The 20,308-nt window shown below is 52.4% G+C and overlaps 2 protein-coding genes across 4 annotated transcripts in view; one reads left to right on the forward strand and one right to left on the reverse strand.

Moving 5' to 3' along the window:
- Positions 1 to 500: 500 nt before the first annotated feature.
- On the reverse strand, positions 501 to 8,760 carry C21H1orf194 (chromosome 21 C1orf194 homolog). The gene is made up of 5 exons (XM_038380216.2): positions 8,219 to 8,760; positions 6,897 to 7,013; positions 5,342 to 5,457; positions 2,319 to 2,452; positions 501 to 1,594 (listed from the first exon to the last, which is right to left on the reverse strand). The coding sequence occupies exons 1-5, from the start codon at positions 8,549 to 8,551 to the stop codon at positions 1,524 to 1,526; spliced, it is 771 nt and encodes a 256-aa protein (XP_038236144.1). The 5' UTR covers positions 8,552 to 8,760; the 3' UTR covers positions 501 to 1,523.
- A 190-nt stretch (positions 8,761 to 8,950) lies between these two features.
- The window catches only part of ELAPOR1 (endosome-lysosome associated apoptosis and autophagy regulator 1), a 114,802-nt gene continuing 103,444 nt past the window's right edge, over positions 8,951 to 20,308 (forward strand). Inside the window, exon 1 of one of the 3 annotated variants that reach the window (XM_038380212.2) lies at positions 8,951 to 9,043. Coding sequence is in view for 2 of the 3 variants with exons in the window: in XM_043500423.1 (XP_043356358.1) it covers positions 9,177 to 9,317 (141 nt within the window). In the remaining variant the exon portion in view is untranslated. Of the gene's footprint in view, positions 9,044 to 9,130; positions 9,318 to 20,308 lie in introns of those variants that run through there. The other 2 variants (XM_043500423.1, XM_038380214.2) reach the window with 2 other exon arrangements.

Below are 20,308 nucleotides of genomic sequence, written 5' to 3' on the forward strand. Positions count from 1 at the left end.
GCACCAGTATAAATGATCCTTTTAATTACACAGGTGTAAACCTCCACTATAGATCTACTTAATCTGGGTTATTTTAACCTGGTAATTTAATGAATTAACCTGGTTTAAATCCATCTACATTAGGTATTGGCACTGATGTAACTAATTCCATTTAGTCCATGCTAGTGCAAGCTTTCTGAGACAGACCAGCTGCAACTGGGCTTCCCCCAAACTACCTCATCTTAGAAAGCTGAGAGCTGGCTGCTTTAGTTTTCCCCCCACCCCCACTGGGAGCATCAGGTGAGTTTTCGAGCCCCAGGCTGGAGCTGTGCTAGTGCTGGGTGTTATGCAGGGGCTTGAATTACCTTGCTGAAGACCATTTGCTCACCATGGAGATGATGTGTGACCACATCCCATGACTCCTGAGCACATTCGTGCACCCATGCTGGAACCATTGTAAGGAGAGAGAAAAGCAACTCTTCCCAAGGGGACAGAGCTAAGGGGTGAACTTGCTGGCATGAAAGAGACCAAACAAATCACTTTAGCTTTTTTACAAAGCATCTTGCAGGGAAGCTGGATTTCTGTCCATGATGATTTAATCCCCAAATGGCAGGCACATAGGAACCCCCAATGCCAATCAGCCCATGGCTCCATATAGCCCTGTCTCCAGCTGCTTCAGTGCCCAGCTCCAGCTGCTTCACAGGGTGGTGTAAGAACCTTGGGAAAGCAGAATGGGGGGTAATCTGCCTCCACATTAGGTCTCATCCTGGGCTCTAATAAAGATGAGTTTGAGCTCTGCAGCAGGAAGGTTAATATCCCTGGATTTTCTTTCCATAGAAAAATCCCGTCCCTTTTAAAATCTTGCAAATTTGTGGCCTCAACTTCTTGTGGAAGTGAGTTCCATAGGTTAAGTATATTGTGTGAAAAAAATATTTCCTTGTATTAGTTCGGAATTTGCTGCCTTTTCAGTGGATTGAATGCCCCAATGTTTTTTAATGAATAAACCACCATGCTGCCATGTACGGTGCCTGCTCATGCCCACAGGCCAGCTTCTGGAAAACAGCCTCTTGTTTTAGGAGCCCTGATTATTGGAAGCCCAAGTTAATAAAGTGTCTGATTGGTTACCCACTGTCCCTTCAGGCTTTATTGGGGATTGTGGGTGCTGAACACCAAGTTGGGCCCCCAGAATTAGAGGATCAGACTGGGTGGCTGACTGGAGCCAAGTTGGAGCTGGAGAAGGTAGCATAACATACCGTGGGCTGAAGCATGAAGGTCAGTAGTTGCTGCTGAGATACTGTGTAGCTCTCAGCCTTCTGGCCCACAGGCAGGGGACAGAGCAATTACCTAGCAATGAGGGATGAATGCAGCAAAGAGGACAGGGAAACAAGACTGAAATTAAACGAAAATCTCTCCCTGTTCAGGGCTGTGTTTTTCTGGATGAGCTTTGCTGGCAGGGGTTTAATGCAAGCAGAGCAGACAGACGGTTCACTCAAGTTGGAAGTGGGTCCAGAGTCGCACAGCCAGGGCACAAGCCAACAAACTCCTCACTGAGAGAAGAAACTGCCGTTTTCCTTGCGGGAGTATCCACTGTTGGTGGCAGCTGTGTGGGGACACTCTAGGGAAGGAGAAAGTCATGTGATTACTACTACCAAGTGTGGAAGGTGGCATCAGGCCAGGCCTCACGCTGGAGTGAATGGGGACTCTGGTTCTAGTAGTTATCATACTTCACTCTTGTCCAGGGCATGGTGGGTGTAGATCTCCAAGTATGTCACAAAGGAAGGGCACCATCATTATTCCCATTATACAGATGGGGAAATGGAGGCAGGGATGTGCTGTGATTCACCCAGGGTCACAGAAGTGGGTGACACTCACCAGGTCTCCTGACTCCCAGGCCAATGCCCTATCCATAAGGTCATGCTGCCTCATGCATCCCCAGTTCTGACACAGGCTCACTGGGAGGCCTTGGGAGAGTCTCTTCAGTGAGTACTCAGTGCCTCTCTCAGACAGCCCCTAATCTCTGGGCCTCATAGCCTGGGGTCCTGCAGCCACCGATCCTTGCAGAATAGTTTCTGTTAGGTAGCTAGGATAAGATTTGCCCAGGCAGCCCCACACCACAGCCACACTGGAGCTGGGATCCCCATGTGGCTGATGGTAACAGTGCAGTGGAGCAGCCTCCACAGTGCCCTGCACTAAGGGAGCAGCCCTTTGTTACTGCCCCGCCAGCCGGTCCCTCGCCCTCCCAGACTCTCAACCTTGTGGGCTGTGATGCATTTTGAGGCCCATCCCACTGGCTGATCTCTGGTAAGATGGAGGCACAAGCAGCTGCCTGCTGGCCTTACCGATGGCTCCCTCGATGCTGTGGATCGACTCCTTTATGGGGCTGACCCAGCATCTCACAGACAGGCCTCTGGTTGTATGGTGCTCCACTGCAGGCGGCTCGGGTTCCTTCACAGGCTCGAGACCCTTCAGTGCTCTGGAGTAGGCAGGAGGGGAGGGAGAGGCATTAGAATTCCAGACTCTGCACTCCCTAGGTACGTGCCAGCACTTAGCCCATACCACCTGCATTCTGGTTGTGCCCCCTGGTGCTACTGTAACATAGAGAAACATCTGGGTGAGTTTAGTGCATGTGCTCAGGGCTCCCGACAAAGGGAACAGCAGCTCCTTGCAGCTATCCATGCTACTGGGTCTGACTGCAGGACTGAGAGCTTTCAAAGGGGAAAAACATGATCAGACCTTTCTTCCCCCTTTGGCAACATGCCCTTGGTAATGATCATGTGATCATCTTTCATGTATTAATTGCCTCTTGATTGGCTGTCAGGTGCAGCATCACTGGCCCCCAGGTTTCAAGGAGTGAGGCCCCCAAAGCCACAAGACTTCCCAGATGATGCTTTTGGGTTTCTTTGCCTCCTGCTTTCTGAGCCTCTCTGGTCAGACTCAAGGCACGTTTCCAAGCTTTTCTCTGCAGCCCAGAGGGCTGGAAATGTCCTTTGTATAAATAAAAGCTGAGAGTCTCCCACTCCAGGAGCTGGGGCTTGAAGAAAAACACCAAATATTGCAGGATGTGTGATAAAATCACAACAGTTGGCAACCCTGCAAAGAGCACAATATCCTGCCTGGTTCTGCCTCCTCCTTCTCCTCTATTTGTAGGGAGGGAGAAATTGATAATTAACAGCAACACTGTGGCCAGGTCTGTGATTGTGCCTCTGGGACACAAGGCTCTGCTGATGCCCTCCCCCCCCCCCCCGGCTCAGCCCGCAGGGATTGGAAGCCTGTAAAAAGCTGCCAAATAAGTTCCACTGGCTCCCAGCGGCAAGTTCAGATTGTTCCCACCCCAGTGCCTGAGAAGGGAGGGTGGCTATTGGCTGGAGGCCGAGCTAGGAGGATGTGGAGTCGGGGGCTGAGGAAGCAAGCTCAGGCTGAGGGTTCTGTTCTGAGCAGGGGTCCATTAGCCTTTATGCAGCGTGGGTAGCTGCTCTCTGGCCCAGCAAGAGGCTGCCACCAGCTACCATGGAACCCTTCCAGCTGGCTCCTATCCCATGCACAGGCTCTTAGTGGAATTAGCTACAAACCACAGGCATCCCCATGACCAGCTGGTACCTAGTGGGCACTCACCAGTGTGCTACCTAACCATGGGACCCGTTCAGAGCAGCGGTCAGGGTGACCAAGGCCATGCCACTCATCCTGCAGCGCCCAGCAAGCTGGCAAGGTCAGGAAGGGCCTAGGCACGTGCTGGCCAAGTGACTTGCTGATGTCTGGGCGGCCCTGAGTTTACCGACTGCTCTGCAGGGCCAGGATTTGTGCTGCTGGGGAGAAACGTCACAGGAACCCCAGGCGAGGCAGCAGACTGTGCAAAGGAACTGCCCTCCCATGAGCCTCGAATGCCCAAACCTGATGTAAACAGAGCAGCTCTTCTGTCCTGGGAGTCCTGCGTTTTTGGGTCTAGGCTGCAAACCCCTGTCTCTCCTAGCATCGTTCTCACAGTAACTAGCTGCAGCATATGGACTCTGAAGCCCCCTGCTAGTCATTAACTTCCAACACCCCACTCTTTTGTCGTGGTACTGGGGGCACCATCAGACCTGTCCACACCAGATCTCCTAGGTTTCTCTGTCCCTGGTGCTGCCAATGCTGTGATGAGCTAGCAGCATGCTGGGCTACATGCCAACACTGGGACTTTGTGACTGAGACCTTCTGCCCCGCCCCATTCCCTATCTGCCCCAGGGTGGTACCAAGCTCCCCTGCACTGGAATCTGGGCTCCTCCAAACCCCAGGCAAGTGGGTTGGAATGCGGGGGAATCCGGGCACAGCCTAGTACGGTTGGCCGATTGGGACAGATGGGTACAAAAATTGGGAACCAGGAGCTGGAGTCTTCAGCTGTATTGGCTGAAGGTCAGCTGCTGGGGCAGGGTCATTTTGGGAGCTGTTGCCAGGGAGGTGCCTTCTCTCCCCATAATGACCCTGCAGCACCACTGAACCTAGGCTTAGACCTCCTCCGTGCACAAGCCAAGAGGCCAGAATATTCTGCAGGATGCAGTCTTGTGACAGGGCACACCAGCCCCGCACTGGTCCAGCAGGAGTTAAGTCCACCCTATGGGCCAAGGAGGCCATGCCCCCATGGCTCAGCTGGGCATGAGCCAGCTGGAACCCAGGTATAAAAAGGAGCAACACAGCTCAGTTGGGGCTGACTGCTGAAAAGGGAGGATGCAGGAGCTGCTGAATCTCCAGACCGCAGAAGCTAGATATGACGAAAGATGCCCAAGAGGGGTTGGAGCTGCTGGCAGCTGCCCACATTGAGGAACCCTGGGATGCTGGGGATGCCAGGACCATCACACGAGGAGATGGGGTAGGAAGTGGCCCAGGGGGACGACCTATGAGGCTGAATGCTGAGACCGTGTTGCGGTGGGATCCCCCCACACCCAGTGGTGGAAGGTTCTGCCACTTTTAGGGCCCTAGGTGGAGTAGCGTAGGCCTGGATTCCCCTACCCCCTTCTGCCAACCCTTGGGGTGACAGTCTTCCCATCTTAGGCCAAGAGGTTTGCATTTGTCTGCTAAACCAGACCATCAGACCCTAGACTGTTTAACGCCACCCTACCAGAGGGCCTGGGGCAGTCAGACTGACTGACCATTAGGCCACACTTCCCTGAGGCTAAGGGAGGACAAGCGAACTCAGCCCCAGGACTGCAGTAGCCCTTGCCTCATTAAAGGGGATGGGGCGCACCAGCTGCGCGACAAGTCTGAACAGCCATTGCTACTGGTGCCCTTGCAGCTGTGAGCAGACTGCGGCATTTGCTGTCACCGATAAGGTGCTCCCAGAGGAGGCTGGGCCCTGCCTGAGATTGGGGAAAGGCCATTTGCTCATGCTCACCCATGGTCATCTAAGAGGGTCTCCTTGTGGATGACTATCTGGCTCTTGTCTCTGAGCTGCTCCTTGTGGTGGTTGTAGAGCGAGGTCAGCTTAAAATCCAGGCTGTCTCTGGGAACCTGCAGAAGGGTTCAGAGAGAGTCACTAGCCAGAGCCTCTGACAACTCTGGTAAAGGCATCTCATCCCTGGGTACTGCGTGGGCTTCACCCGTGGCAGGGGACAAATTATATTCTGCTGCAGCTCCACTGTCTGTGGGGAGTTACACAGGGAAGACTTTCTCTCTAGTTAGAGAAATTCTACTGGTTAGAGCAGGGGCATGGGAGTCAGGATTCCTGAGCTGTGCTCCCTGCTCTGGGAAGGGGAGGTATCCAAGTGGGTAGAACAGAGCAGTGAGCTCTGGAACGCCTAAGTCCTACTCTCAACTCTGCCACAGATGCACTGTGTGACCTGGGCAAGTTGTATTGCCTTTCTGCATCTCGGTTTCCCTATCTGTAACGCAGATCTAACCCAAGGGCAATGGGGGATCAATGCACTTGGCCCATGCTCGGGGCCCTCGGCAGGAGTGCCAGAACATTGGTAGAAGAGGGGAGGCATGAGGCCCCATCCCTCTCTGTGGCCCTGCCCCTGCTTCTCCTTCCCCCCCCCCCCCAGGCCCTGCTTCCTGCTCAGGCTACCTGGAAGCGAGAGCCAGGTGGTGGTAAGAGCCACCCACGGAGTCCAGGCTGCTGTGGGGAGCCCCGAATCTTCCACTTGCCCTCGGCAGGAGGCCAGGTTGCATGAGAGCAGTACACTGGCCCATGTTCCCTCTCCTCCCCCCAGCCAGGCAGCAGGGCCTCTGGGGGGAAGAGTGGGGGCAGGGCCATAGAGAGGGGCTGGCCCTCATGGTGAGGGGTGGCTAAGACTCCCCTCATTCCCTGGGAATGCTGCCAGCAGAGACCTTGCTTCATGAAGGAGGGGCTGATCACTTTATCGGCTCCCCCCCATGAAGCACAGCCTCTGCTGGTGCCACTCTGCACCTGCCCAAGGCTTGTGGTTTGGGGGAGCAACGCAGCCCCCTGCCCTCAAACTACGTCCATGTTAAAAAGTGGGTAGGCCTGGGTTTTTAATGAGGTGTTTTGTGCCTGGGGCCCCAGTAAATCTTAATCCACCTCTGCCCAATGGCTGGAGGATTGCGAGGCAAGGTTAATGTTTGTCAAGTGCTTGGAGAGCATCTAGAGAGCTGCAAAGTGTTCCAAGAGGTGTACGCGCTTCCTCTCTGCTGCTTGGGATCGGGACAGCACCCAGGCACGGCTTAGGATGCTGCTGGACAGAAAGCAAAGCCCAGAGGAGCAAGTGGAGCACAGAAAGGAAACCAATGCAGTGGCAGGTGAAAGGCTTTACTATGCCCTTGGCATGGCCAGTGCGGGCTGCCCAGCCTGGGCGAGGGGATGGCTGTGCACTGGAGAACTTTTATCTGCTAATTCTGGACCATTTCAGGCTGTGCCCTTTGGGGGAGGATAACCAGAGTGTGTGGGGTGGTGAGCAGCAAAAGGCAGGGTGGGATGGAGGGACCTCTACCTCAGATTCCGTATACCAGACTTCCTTCCTGGTGCTGGACAGGGTGGCTGTTCTGTGCAGGCGATTCCAGGGGTCCCGCTGCTGGGCCCGGTGGGTGGGCTCAGCATAAGGGCCTGTCTGGAACAAACAACAGTCAGCTGCTCGTGCTCTGAACACCGGCTGTCAGACAGTCTTTGCCATTGGCATCAGGGCATCCTCCAGACACATGTATCGCTCCCTACTCCAGTGTGTGTGCGGGTGATTCCATATGTAGAGGAAGTTAGCCCTCTGTCCCCATGATTTGACTGCAGGCACTTGGGACACCAGGGGATCCACTGTCCATGCCCTGCCCCCTCTACATGCCATCAGGGCTCTGCAGGAGGCCACTGCCTAGACCTGTCATATTAGTGCAACAAGGAAGGTTTATGCCTCTGGCATCCCCACTCTCCCTGGCATCTCCTGGGCTGTTATGACCCATAACAGCTCTCTTGGGATGGAGACCATCTTGTTCTGTGTTTGTGCAGCCCCTAGAGCTACGGGATCCATCCTGCTCTGTGATGGGGGGCTAAAAATAATTGGCAGTGAAAGCCACTGCCCATCCGAGCAAACAGGTAACTCCTGTGTCCCGTCTCCCCTGGCTCAGAGCCCTTTCCAGTGACTGTCCAAGGCAAATCTCTGACATAGTTTAAATCCAGCAAGAAACCCCCGGCTGCTTTCTGCCCACTCAGATTCCTTGCTCCTCTGCTAGTGAAGATCTGGTCTTGCTCATCTTGTTTGCAGAGTTGTGGGATTCTTGATTGTTTTGTTTGCTCCTTTTTTAACACAGGGCCTAGTGATCAGAGCCAGGGCTGGAGTATCAAACTCTGGTAAAAGGTCAGAGCCTGCAATGAGCTCCGCACACCCACACCTGAACTCAGCCCCCATTTCTATCAGTAGCTCATGAAGAAGGTGGGTTGAGCTGTACTAAAACACTGACAAGTTGATTTCAAAGGGACCCCACTGACTCGCAAGCCAGGCATTTTTTTGTATAAAAGGAGTCAAAAGTAGTTTCAGGCAGGGCCTGTCCCCTGGCCTGGCCAGTTTGTTGCCATGTGAAAGATCCAAACAAGCGGGAAGTTGATGCTAAATCTATCACAAGAGACACTGGATTCTGGATCCCGCCTCCCCAATTTAGATCCTTCCCTTTCTAGCAGCCGCTCTGCTCACCAGCTGCCGGGTTCCCGCCAGAGGCGGCTGCATGCTGGCAGCCCGGGGGATCGCTGGGCACGAGGCAGGGGCAGGAGCTGGGCGATGAAGGTCCCGGTAGGAACTCGGGCGAGGCCAGCAGGGGGCGGGGACCTTACCTGGCCCGGCCCGGCCCGGCCCGTGACGGTGTCCTCGTTCTCGTCGCGGGGGCAGGGGAAGGGGCCCCGGCTGGGCGGCATCCTGCGGCGCGCGGCTCCGCGCGCTTGTTTGCGAGCCCGGCCGCGGTTGCCAGGCGACGGCCGCCGGCGCTTGCGAGGGGGAAGCGCTGGAGCTGGGGCTCCCTCTGGCGGCTGGCAAGAGCCGCGCGGCCGGGCGGCGCGAGGCAAAGGAGGGCCAAGCCCGGGGGACGCGGCCGCGCTGGGGCCGTAGGGCGGGGGCAAGGGAGGGCTGCGCAGGAAGATGCAGGGAAAGATGCGGAGAAACTCAGCCATGGATGGAAACAGCGCCTGGAAAACCCACGCGCCGGCTGCTGCACAGTGTTCAGTTTAAAACCTGATGCCTCCATATTTCCCCGGTCGCCTTATTGCGCACGGCCGGGCGCTGCATGGCTCCGCTTCCCCACGGTGTAAGGGGCTCCACCCAAATCCGCAGGCCAAGCAACGTGCTGTTGCAAAGGGGGGAGGGCTCTGATTTGGCAGGGAAGATGCTCACGTGCGTAACGGGAGGCGCGGAGCAGGGGCGGGACAGAGGCCCGCGTGCGGAAACGCGCCTGGGGCTAAATAGGGGCCCCGCGGAAACAGGGGCCCGGCCGCGGAGACGGAAGGATGGCGGCGCGCGCCTCCCCCCCGGGCGGGACTCAAGCTGCACGCGGGGGCGCGGCAGGGACCAGGCGGGCCCGGGCTGTGCGCGCGGGAGGGCGCGGCGCGGCGCGCACGAGGGGCTGCCTTGGCACGCGCGGCGGGGGCGCATCTTTCGAGCCGCAGGTGCGTGGCCAGGTGCGCGCGGCGGCGGTTGCCGGGGGCGGGGCTCCGGCGTCCTCCTGCCCCCCCCCCCCCCCCGCGGCGGCTGCACCTGAGCCCAGCTCACGCTTCGCGGCACGGCCACCGCTGCTGCACCATGGCTGGGGCCGGCCGGCTGCGGCCGCCTGCGGGTTGCGGCCGCCTGCGGGCCGGGCTCAGGCTGCTGCTGCTGCTCTGGGTGGGGGCCGCCATCCCGGGGAGCCGGGGCACGGAGCGGGAGCTGCACGCCTGCAAGGAGGTACGGGGAGGATGCGGAGGGACGCCTAGTCTGGGGCGCCCTGAGTTCTCCATCGCGGGTGCTAGAGACAGGCCCTGCGGCGGGGGGCTCTGGGGCCATGGGCTGCATCGTGCCTTGTAAGGGGGATCAGGGCTCCAGAGGTGGGGAAGGGGGGGCTCTCGGGACGGGGTCTGTCTGCCCTATACTGGGCAGCGATCTAGAGGGTTGGGTAGCCAGGTATCCTCTTTAGGGGCTATGGCGACAGAGCTGCAGGCCCTATATGAGGTGCCCCATGTGGGTCTGAAGAGCCGGGAGCAGGAGGAGGGTTAGAGGCCATGTCCTGTATAGGGTGGCATTGAGACCGAGGTGAGGGTCTATATGGGGCAGTGGAAGGGGCTGTAACAATGCAATAAGGGGGATATGGAGGAGCCAGGGGTAGGGAGCCCGAGAGACGTGCTGCCTATTCAGTACAAGGGGTGCTATGGAGGTGATGGCATGCCTCATATGGGGGCAGCGGCTGCATGCCCTGTATCGGGGGTTAGCACTATAGGTCCCACTGGCCTGACAGACAGCAGTGAGGCTGTGCTGGATACATACATGGCAAAGTGCCAGCGTGGTATGGGCTGAGGAGCTATGTAGACACACCTGATAGTTCCTGTATATTTTTGGGAGGGGGGAGGTACAAAAGGGCTGCCTGACCTCACTAGAATTAACATAGCCTTGCAAAATCACTCGGAAGAGTTACCATTTTGGGCTCTCCGGCTCCTCTGGTGCCACTGCTGGAATCGGCCCACTAAAAATGCTAGAGGCAGAAGCAAAACATGCTGTTTACTCATGTCCCTAAAAATAGCCTGCTGGGGGAGCTGAACTTAGTGGGGCTGTGTTCTTGGAGACAAGAGCCAGACCAGAACCCTGGGCAGGTGGCAAAGGAGTTTCCCAAGGAGGGCGGCTGCTGGCAGAGTGATGCCATTCTACAGCATCGGCCTGGTCCTCTGTACGCCACATTTTGCAGAGCACTTGGCTCCCACAGTGCTGAGCCCTCGGCATTCTGGCTCTATTACCCCCCCCCCCCCCGCTGGTACTGATCAGGGGTTCCAGAAAAGTGGAGTGCATTGCCCCAACCCTGCTAAAAGCAGAGGGGCACTTCCCCATGCCCTGCCTGTGACCTGTACGCTCCCTTCTCATTGACCATTGGGTGTAATCCCTCTGGGCAAATGGTCTCTTCTCTGTACCTTGGCAGGCTGCCTGTAAATTGGGTCGTAACTTTCTATTAGGTGACTGGAAGGAATTTGATTTTGCATGTGTGTGTGTTGGTTCGTATCTAAAAATGTCTATGAAAACTGTGGGTGGCAAAAAGAAACGGTGACAAAGGAAGAAAGAAAAAGGGTAGAAGAGAAGGAGGCTGGAGAAAGTCAAAGCTCAGCTAGAAAGAGAAGCTTCCATCAGCTGCCACGCTTCTTGCTCCACTCTGGTCAATGGAGGCTTTTTCCACTGACCCAAGTGGGAGCAGGATCAAGCCCTTACAATAAAGGGGGTTGCTGGGGAAATATCCCCTTCCAGTGCTTTCTTGCCCCTCCCCCAATCTGTTCCTTGATTGCACTAGGCATTGGGCTGGGCCCTTAATGAGCCCACTGGAAGGACCCTGTGGACTCCAGGGGGACTTAGATTGGGCTCTCACTCCTCCATTCTAGAGTGCATTTCTGTGCTAGTCTCATCTCTTTTTGTCTGGCTTTACATTCTCCTTTACTAAACCCGTTACTGTGTCTGTGCCTTGCTGTGTGCCTTCTCCTCAGGCCCTTCTGAACAGTTTTGGATACGGCGCTGGCAGGCAGATGACTAGGTTTTATATGCTTGGTGGAAGGCTTGCTTTCCCAACAGCACGGGGCTCAGACTGGCTGTCTCTTCAGGATCTCATCCTTTTCCCATTGCAAGACTGAGGCAAAGCTTTTCTGATTTAAGTGGAAGTTGAGATCAGGTTCTCTGTGTATTTATTTTTTAGCCAGAGGAGAGGGATTTTTTTTGCCATATTACATTGGTATATTTTTAAATTCTCGGATTGTACTAATGAATTTTTTCATGCCTCTGACTACTTTATCCTTGCCATATGGTCAGAGTGTGCTCTTGACTTCCCAGCTCTAGTCATGTGAGGAGGTTAGGGTTACTAGGGTAATATTCCTGTCACATGGCAGGGGTCAGGATCTGGTGATGCCAGTGGCTGCTGTGACATGTCCCCTTTTATTTGCATTTAATTAAAAACCCCACCAAATATAACGGCCATAAATGAATGCAGCTAATTAATAGCACAACAATGGAGATCTCTAGGCCAGGGGAGATCACCTGGTATGATGTCTGCCATTTGCTGACATGCGTCCAAAGCAGCTATCTCTGAATCTCATTGGCTTTCTGAGCCCACAACTGCTTGTTCTTGGAGCCCTTCCTCCCTGGAAGTGGAAGATGGATATGTCCTCCACTGCCTGTTTGCTTCTGCTGATGGGCCAGATCATCTGCTGGTATAAATGGGCATAGCTCTGCTGACTCCAGCTTGCACCACTTGGGGGGTCTGTCCCAGGGTGACTTCCTTGTTGGTGACTTTGTTCTGCTGTCAGCAGCATCCAGAATGTCCTCAAGGAACAGAAACAGGGTCCCCATTGCTTTTAGTCAGGTTCTTCTATTCCTGCTTCAGGACTGGCTCTCGGGGAGGCTCTGACCTCTGGCTTGGGGAGGTGGGATTCCTGGGGCTTGGCAGGCTGCTGGCCAGATTCTTTTTTGCCAGGGGGCAAATCTTTTGCCAGGGGGATGGGATATTCAATTCCAATGGGGCTGACTGACACTCCTGTTAACCATATTACGTCTGGTCTAGTTTCCTGGAGTATGACTCTCCCGTAACTGTGCCAGGATTCATTGTTTGTAGCCCAAGGAGCTCCTTAGTGGTGGGCACTGAGGGTTTTGTCCTTCTGCCAGGAGTGTGTGAACTGGTGAGCTGTGCTGTGATACCAGACAGTGCTACAGATGGGACCCTGAGCCTACTGAAGCTTTTAATATTACTGAGTTCTTTGCTCTTTGTATTGTCTTCTGCTAACCCATTTGACTGTGTCTGACAAGGGCTAGAAAACCAGTACTGGAACTGGTGTATTGGAGAATTGTCAAAATGAGCTGCTCATTAACCTTGCATTGTTGTTGGTTCCTAATTGTACTTTAAAATGTATGCTCTCTTGTTACTTGGTGTGTTGCAAAACAGGTCAGTTTGAAAAGCTGATTAGTAGGCTGTGATAAGAGGTCGTCTTTCCTGTTCGATGCACCCTCGGACCAGGGATGGTCAGGACTCTCGTGTTCTCAGTGGTTCTCTTTCACTCAGTTGCAGATGTCACTCTTAGTACCTGTCTCTGCTGGCAGCATTCGTGCCTAGACAGAATAGCGCATCTCTGGCTGAGTCCGTACCCTTCAAATCCCCGGATGGGCACTGTGGATGATGCTGTTTCTGACTCCTGCTGTGGTGGTGTGGCAAAGCGTCTTCTGTACTGAATATTTGCATACGTGGCAATCTCACCTCTCTAGCTGGAGTGCCTGAGAAGCGTTTTCTCTTAGCCCTCCATCTACAGTTACTCTCCCAAGCAGGTGTGAGGCTGGGTCACTGTTTCTGCTTGTCAGATTCTGTCTGGCAAGTGGGTAGTGCTTGAGTCGTATTTACTTCGAACTCCTGCTACAATTCCTCGCTTTCCCTGTGTACAGGTGTTCCTGAAAGCAGGGGCACTGCATGAAGCCCCTTATTGGGCCTGTATTTCACACTTCAGTGCTTGATCCCTTGCTGAAGTCGTTTTGCCAATGGCTTCTGTTATACGGCTTCCAGCGGTTTATCGTCTCTTTCTACCTCAACCAGTTTCTGCCCACTAACGTATCCACAAAACCTCCTACAATGGCTCGCATTTCTGTTTTTCAATCTGGGCATAGCTGTACCATGGCTTTGAGTGATCGTCTTGAAAAAGGACAGCTCCCCACCCAGGTGAGCTTGCCTAGAGGGAGATCGGGTTCTTTGTTTAGTGTCGGAGTTTTGGTGCAGGAGCCTTTGCCTTGTTGCTGTGGAAGGGCAGAGCAGAACAGCACTGGGGTAAGGCATTTGCAAGGCGTAGCACTTGCTCATAACAAATCGGTGCTGAATTTGCTGAGCTATGTCAGCATGGCCATGAATCCCTAAGATGGGTGAGGTGATATCTGTTATTGGACCAACTTCTGTTGGTCGAAGCATCAAGCTTTTGAGCTACGCAGAGCTCTTCGGGTCTGAGCTGAAGAACCACTTGGTATTCGTGCATCATCAGCTCTTCTTCTTTTCTCTGTGTGCGCCAAGGACTCTGCGTAGCCCCTGCATTTCTGCCAGCACCTTGAGTTCGGTAAGGAATCACATTGCAAAGCAGCACCTCGGACTTGGCGTGCCTTGTGTCTCTTGCAGACAAGTTGGGCACCCATTTGGTCATTTGCACTGCAACAACTGTTCAACTGCCGCACCAGGGTGTCTCTTTCTTTGGGTCTGCTGTTATACAGATATGCTTGCCAAACAAGGGTCGTTCTGTCGCTGACCCAGCACCTGGTGTGATCGACACCTTTTGGGTTGTGATAGGCCTCCACATTGTATTTCAGACACTTCAGTGACAAGTTTTCACTAGCTGTGTAGATACGTGCTGTTCTTTGCACCATGAAACCCATTTCTCAAAATACAACTTTGCTCTGATCTGGTTCTCAGCAGACTAATTAGAGACAGAGTTGTGTGGTAGAACTAACTGTTCCAATTCAAGTTACTTAGCTTTCAGTAGGTCTGTAATGTAAAGGTCTTGCCTAGTAGCTGGCTTGTTGAAAATGTGCCTTCCCCAGTAACCTTCTCCTAGGGCAAGAATTTTCTCTCTCTCTCTCTCTCTCAACACTGTAGTGTTGAAGTATCCCTGTTCTTGCATGGGGTTACAGACCCTTGGTGCTCCCCTAAGGTGTATGGCAGCTCCCTGTTGTCTCTGGGCTTGTCCCTTAGCACAGTGGGGAGGGTTCTACCCTCTTGTATTTCTCTGCTCCCAGGAATAGGCAGCCCTAGAGCCACCTCACTCCCAGGTTACCTTCCAGACCGAGGGGTTCAGGCAGCTTCCTTGGCACCACTTTTACCAACATCTGGTCGTCTTCTGACACACCCAAGTGCAGGGAAGCCGGGCCCTTCCTGGCCCCAGCGACCTGACTGAAGTCCTGGCAGCAGAAGGGTCATATTCGCCTTCTATTACCCTGGAGTTTGGAATGAACAGCTTTGCAGTTAGATTTTTTTATATTGAACTCATCTACATAAAGCAGAGCTTCATCTTTGGCCTGGATCTGTCCCTGGGGTAACTCCACTGACTTAAATACTGTTACCCCAGTGATGAATTAGGATGCATGTATTTTGAGTTATAAAATTTTCAGCGTACAAATTCAAGCTGATGAAGCCTTCTGGGGTTGTAGTGATATTTGCTTGAAGTGGCTACACCACTGAAAACACAGTGGCAAGCGGATTAGGAGGGTGGAGGATGTGTACAGTTTTTGTAAAATTGTTTTTAAAAAAGACGTATCTAAAGTCTTTAGAATAAAAATCTATTCACCTCCTCTGTGGTTCTGTTGATTAACTGGAGCAAATTGTGTCTTTCATCTGAGTTCTCCAGAGGAGCATTTTTAATTCAAGAGAGCGCGGGGCTGTATTCTGCTCAGTCACTCTGCATTCTCAGCAGCACAATGCCCATCAGTGAGGTATTGTAAAGTAACTGAGGCTGGAGTGCAATTCCTCATGTTTCTTTCAACTGAGGTTGCTGAGGGAAGCTGGCACGTTTGATGCAGCCAGCAAAGCGGCTTCTTTACCCTTTTTAATTAAGCCATTTTAGTGTTTTCACCCTGCTGCTTCCGAGTCTCAGACAGACAACTCTCTGCAGAGGACACAGCTGGCAGGGCAGGTTGTGGGTATGCACATGATTCTGATGGCAAGTAGGTGATTGAAAACCCCACCCTTTGTGGACGGGTTGAGAGGAAAAAATCCCTGCCCCCCAAAATGGTAACACTTCATGGCAAAGGTAGCTGGTGTGAGGAGTGGCACTGTCAGTCATTTGATTTGCAGGCACTTATTCCAAAAAATGTAACCATTCAAGGGAAGGAATTATCCAAACCTTCTAGATACGTGGAGCAAGGGGAGCTTTGGAGCAGTCAGTGCAGCATGCTTGCTAAGCTTACCCGCTTAGCAGGTCAGCTCTATGGGGCAGGTACCATCTATTTGTTCTGTGTGCTCATAGTGCTTACCCCCATGGGGTCCTGGGGCATGATTGGGGCTCTTAGGTGCTACTATAATATATGTAATGTGGCTAGTCTCCATAGTGGATATGACACAAGGTTTCAGATGAGTAGCCATGTTAGTCTATATCAGTAAAAACAAGGAGGAGTCCTTGTGGCACCTTAGAGGCTAACAAATTTATTTGGGCATAAGCTTTCGTGGGCTAAAACCCACTTCATCAGAGGCATGGAATGAAAAATACAGTAAGCAGGTATAAATATACAGCCCATGAAAAGATGGGAGTTGCCTTACCAAGTGCTAATGAGGCCAATTCAGTTAGGGTGGATGTGGCCCATTCCCATGAAGGGGTGAATATCAACAGAGGGAAAATTATTTTTTTGTAGTGACCCAGCCAATCCCAGTCTTTATTCAGGCCTAATTTGATGGTGTCAAGTTTGCAAATTAATTCCAGTTCTGCAGTTTCTCGTTGGAGTCTGTTTTTTGAACTTTGTTGTTGTTGAATTGCTACTTTTAAGTCTGTTGTTGAACATCCAGGGAAATTGAAGTGCTCTCCTACTGGTTTTTGAATATTACAATTCTTGGTGTCAGATTTGTGTCCATTTATTCTTTTGCATAGAGACTGTCCGGTTTGGCCAATGTACATGACAGACGGGCATTGCTGGCACATGGCATATATCACATTGGTAAATGCGCAGGTGAACGAGCCCCTGATGGTGTGGCTGATGTGGTTGGGTCCTATGATGGTGTCCCTTGAATAGATATGTGGACATTGTTGGCACCAGGGTTTGTTGCAGAGTTTGGTTCCTGGGTTAGTGTTTCTGTTGTGTGGTGAGTATTTGCTTCAAGATGGGGTGGGGCTGTCTTGATAAGAGCCTACTACTGCTGTCAGTTAGGAGTTACTACTGTAGGTCAAGTGGCAAGGCCTGTAGTTTTAGTCCTGAATCTCTCAGGGTTGATCCCCACTTAGTCTTGAGACCAGATCCACAAAGTTACTTAGGTATGTCTAAATCTGCAGGGCTGTTAAGCTAGAAATGGCCCTCAGTCATTCAGAGCAGTGATAAACCAGCAGAAGCTCTGATTGGAATAGAGGGACTCCATGGAAAGGGGGATCAGTGTTGAATTGACAAGCAAGGCTGGCAGTTTGGCAGCAGCGTCCTGGGCGTGCTGGAGGGGAGTGAGAGCAGCCGTGGGAGGCCAGAGAGGAGCAGGGTGTTGCAGTCATTGAGGCGGAAGACCAGCAGGGGGCCAGTATTGCACTTTGCCATCAGACTTGTTGGATAAGAGCTTACTACTGCTACTGGGTAGAGACATTCCTACTTCAGCTCAAGCAGCGCAGCCGTGGAGGAAACAGCACAAGGTTTGGTGATATGGATGTGTGGGGAGAAGGGGGAATCCAAGGTAATGGCCATGGAGGAGAGATGACGTGCTCAGTTTTAACCCTGTGCAGGTGGGAGGTGGTCCAGTCAATACCAGAAGTTGCCCTGGGTGCTGAGGGCAGCCTCCCTTGCTCCTAACTGTTTTTGTAGGTAGCAATCAGTAGATTTAATGAATTGTCAATGAAGTCCTTTGTTCATTAAGCACACACCCACCCACCCACCCAGCCAATGACGCTCTGAAGCTGCAGTGCCATAAAGCTTAATGAGCTCTAAAAATAATGCAGTGAGCATGATTGGCAGGAAGGGGACTTTCCTTGAGGAGCCGAGAGTAGAGATGTTGACAGTGCATCAGCCTGTTAGGTGCCAGCTGGAGGAGCCATAGGATGTCACCCGATGTCAAACGCAGCAGCCTCCACTACACAAGGGCTGCAGAATAGCTCCTCAGCACAGGTGAGGCCATGGATCTTATTCCGTCAGACACAGCAAGGAGCTGGGTAGAAATCCCTGACTGGAGCTGCTAGGCTATGGCAGAGTTGCCTCTACAGTGGTTTTGTTCCTTTGCGTTCTTATTTAAGTTAGGTCAGACCCCGTTCGTCTGTTTTCTGCATAAGTTGCAACCTATACTAGGTTTAAAAGCGTGAAGTGAGACTGCTAGTTCTATGGCTGGAGGGCTTTAGCCACGTAGGTAACAGGATGATGTAGACAAAGAATCTTTTCAGGAAATCGTCTCTCGAGCTAGCCCCTATAATGGACACAGGCCCAGCTGATTACAGTGGGCTTGGACCAAAGAATCCTTTCTCTGCTGGCTAGAGCTCCGGTGGTAGAATCCTGCTGGCAATGACCCCGGGGATCTGTGGGCTCCACTCTGCAAGGAGGCCATGTAAAAGCAGCCCCTGCTTCCCCAGCAGGTCTGTTCCTAGGAAGTCAGTGAGAGCTACTGTCTCTGTGATTACAGCAAGCTTTCACTTCTCTCTAATCCTGCCAGCTCCCTGGGCTAGCAGAGCTGGGAGTGAGCTGGTCCCTCTCCTCATCAGGCATCTGCAGCTGCATTGCTTACTGTCACGGAGTCCCCGGGTGATGATCTGGAAGTGCTCCCTACGAAGCCAGTCAAGACTCTGGGGAAGTCTCCTCTCTCGGAGCAGACTGTCTGCAGGGCAAGAAGCTCACACAGCTTCCACCTTCCTGGGTCTGACCTCGGAGCATTCAGCATCCTCTACCCCTCCGTGCCCTTCCCACAGTGAGTTCACCCAGGCTCACTGCCCCCCCAACTTCACAGTCAGACGTGACTCTTAACCAGCCAGTAAAACAGAAGGTTTATTAGATGACAGGAACATGGTCTAAAACAGAGCTTGTAGGTACAGAGAACAGGACCCCTCAGTCGGGTCCATTTTGGGGGGCAGTGAGCCAGACAACCACATCTGCACTTCACTCCTCGTCCGGACCAGCCCAAACTGACTCATCCTCCACCCCCTCCTCCTCTGGGCTTTGTCCCTTTCCTGGGCCAGGAGGTCACCTGATTCCTTTGTTTTCCAGCCCTTTAGCTATCACCTTGCAGGGGGGGAAGGGCCCAGGCCATCAGTTGCCAAGAGACAGTGTTGGCCATTTATGTACCCTGGCCCTTTGCTTTGCAACAATTACACTCCCTTATCCCACCACCTAGAGATTTAAGAAATGCATGGGAAACTGAGGCACCTCTACAGTATTCAGAGGAAGCATTAAGAACAGTCCCACTTCGTCACACTTACTCATTCCTGATTGTTGACTCTGTGGTATTGATGATGTGAGTGCTGGAAAGAGCCCAGCTTGACTCTGAGCTGAGGCTGGGGGCTGGTGGTTAGGGAAAATGTATTCCTTGCCAGCAGAGCAGACTGGGGTTGAGCTGTCAGCTCCCCACCCCCCCATGACCTCTTTGTAATGTCCCTTCTCACTTGAAATCTGGCTGTAGTGAGCACAGTTCTGATCACAGCAGGGACAGACCACAGCAGAACAGAGTTTAATTTCTATTCTGTATCTCCCATGCTATTGTGTGTGCAAACAAGTTAGTCATCCCTGGCTCAGCAACAGTAACTAAGGTAAAAACAAGGAGGAGTGATGGGTCACTACAAAAACTAATTCCCCTTCTTGTCAACTGTTTGAAATAGGCCACCGTGATTACACTGAACTCAAGCACTACAAAAGTGATTTTTTTTTCCTCCCTTCTTGTCAACTGCTGAGAATAGCCCACTTCCACTTTAATTGAATTGGCTTGTTAGCACTGACCCCCCACTGTGGGCAACTCCCATCTTTTCATATGCTGTGTATTTATACCTCTCTGCTGTATCTTCCACTCCATACATCTGATGAAGTAGATTCTAGGCCACGAAAGCTTATGCCCAAATATATTTGTTAGTCTCTATGGTGCCACAAGGACTCCTCATTGTTTTTGCTGATACAGACTAACACGGCTACCTGGCTGAAACTAGTAGCTAAGGTTTCAGAGTAGCAGCCGTGTTAGTCTGTATTCACAAAAAGAAAAGGAGTACCCGTGGCACCTTAGAGACTAACAAATTTATTAGAGCATAAGCTTTCGTGAGCTACAGCTCACTTCATCGGATGCATTTGGTGGAAAAGCAGAGGAGAGATTTATATACACACACACACACACACACACACAGAGAACATGAAACAATGGGTTTATCATACACACTGTAAGGAGAGTGATCACTTAAGATAAGCCATCACCAGCAGCAGGGGGGGGGAAAGGAGGAAAACCTCTCATGGTGACAAGCAAGGTAGGCTAATTCCAGCAGTTAACAAGAATATCAGAGGAACAGTGGGGGGGAGGGGTGGGAGGGAGAAATACCATGGGGAAATAGTTTTACTTTGTGTAATGACTCATCCATTCCCAGTCTCTATTCAAGCCTAAGTTAATTGTATCCAGTTTGCAAATTAATTCCAATTCAGCAGTCTCTCGTTGGAGTCTGTTTTTGAAGCTTTTTTGTTGAAGTATAGCCACTCTTAGGTCTGTGATCGAGTGACCAGAGAGATTGAAGTGTTCTCCAACTGGTTTTTGAATGTTATAATTCTTGACGTCTGATTTGTGTCCATTCATTCTTTTACGTAGAGACTGTCCAGTTTGGCCAATGTACATGGCAGAGGGGCATTGCTGGCACATGATGGCATATATCACATTGGTAGATGCGCAGGTGAACGAGCCTCTGATAGTGTGGCTGATGTGATTAGGCCCTATGATGGTGTCCCCTGAATAGATATGTGGACAGAGTTGGCAACGGGCTTTGTTGCAAGGATAGGTTCCTGGGTTAGTGGTTCTGTTGTGTGGTGTGTGGTTGCTGGTGAGTATTTGCTTCAGATTG

This window comes from Dermochelys coriacea, chromosome 21, assembly GCF_009764565.3.
Source record: "Dermochelys coriacea isolate rDerCor1 chromosome 21, rDerCor1.pri.v4, whole genome shotgun sequence".
Lineage (NCBI taxonomy): Eukaryota > Metazoa > Chordata > Testudines > Dermochelyidae > Dermochelys > Dermochelys coriacea.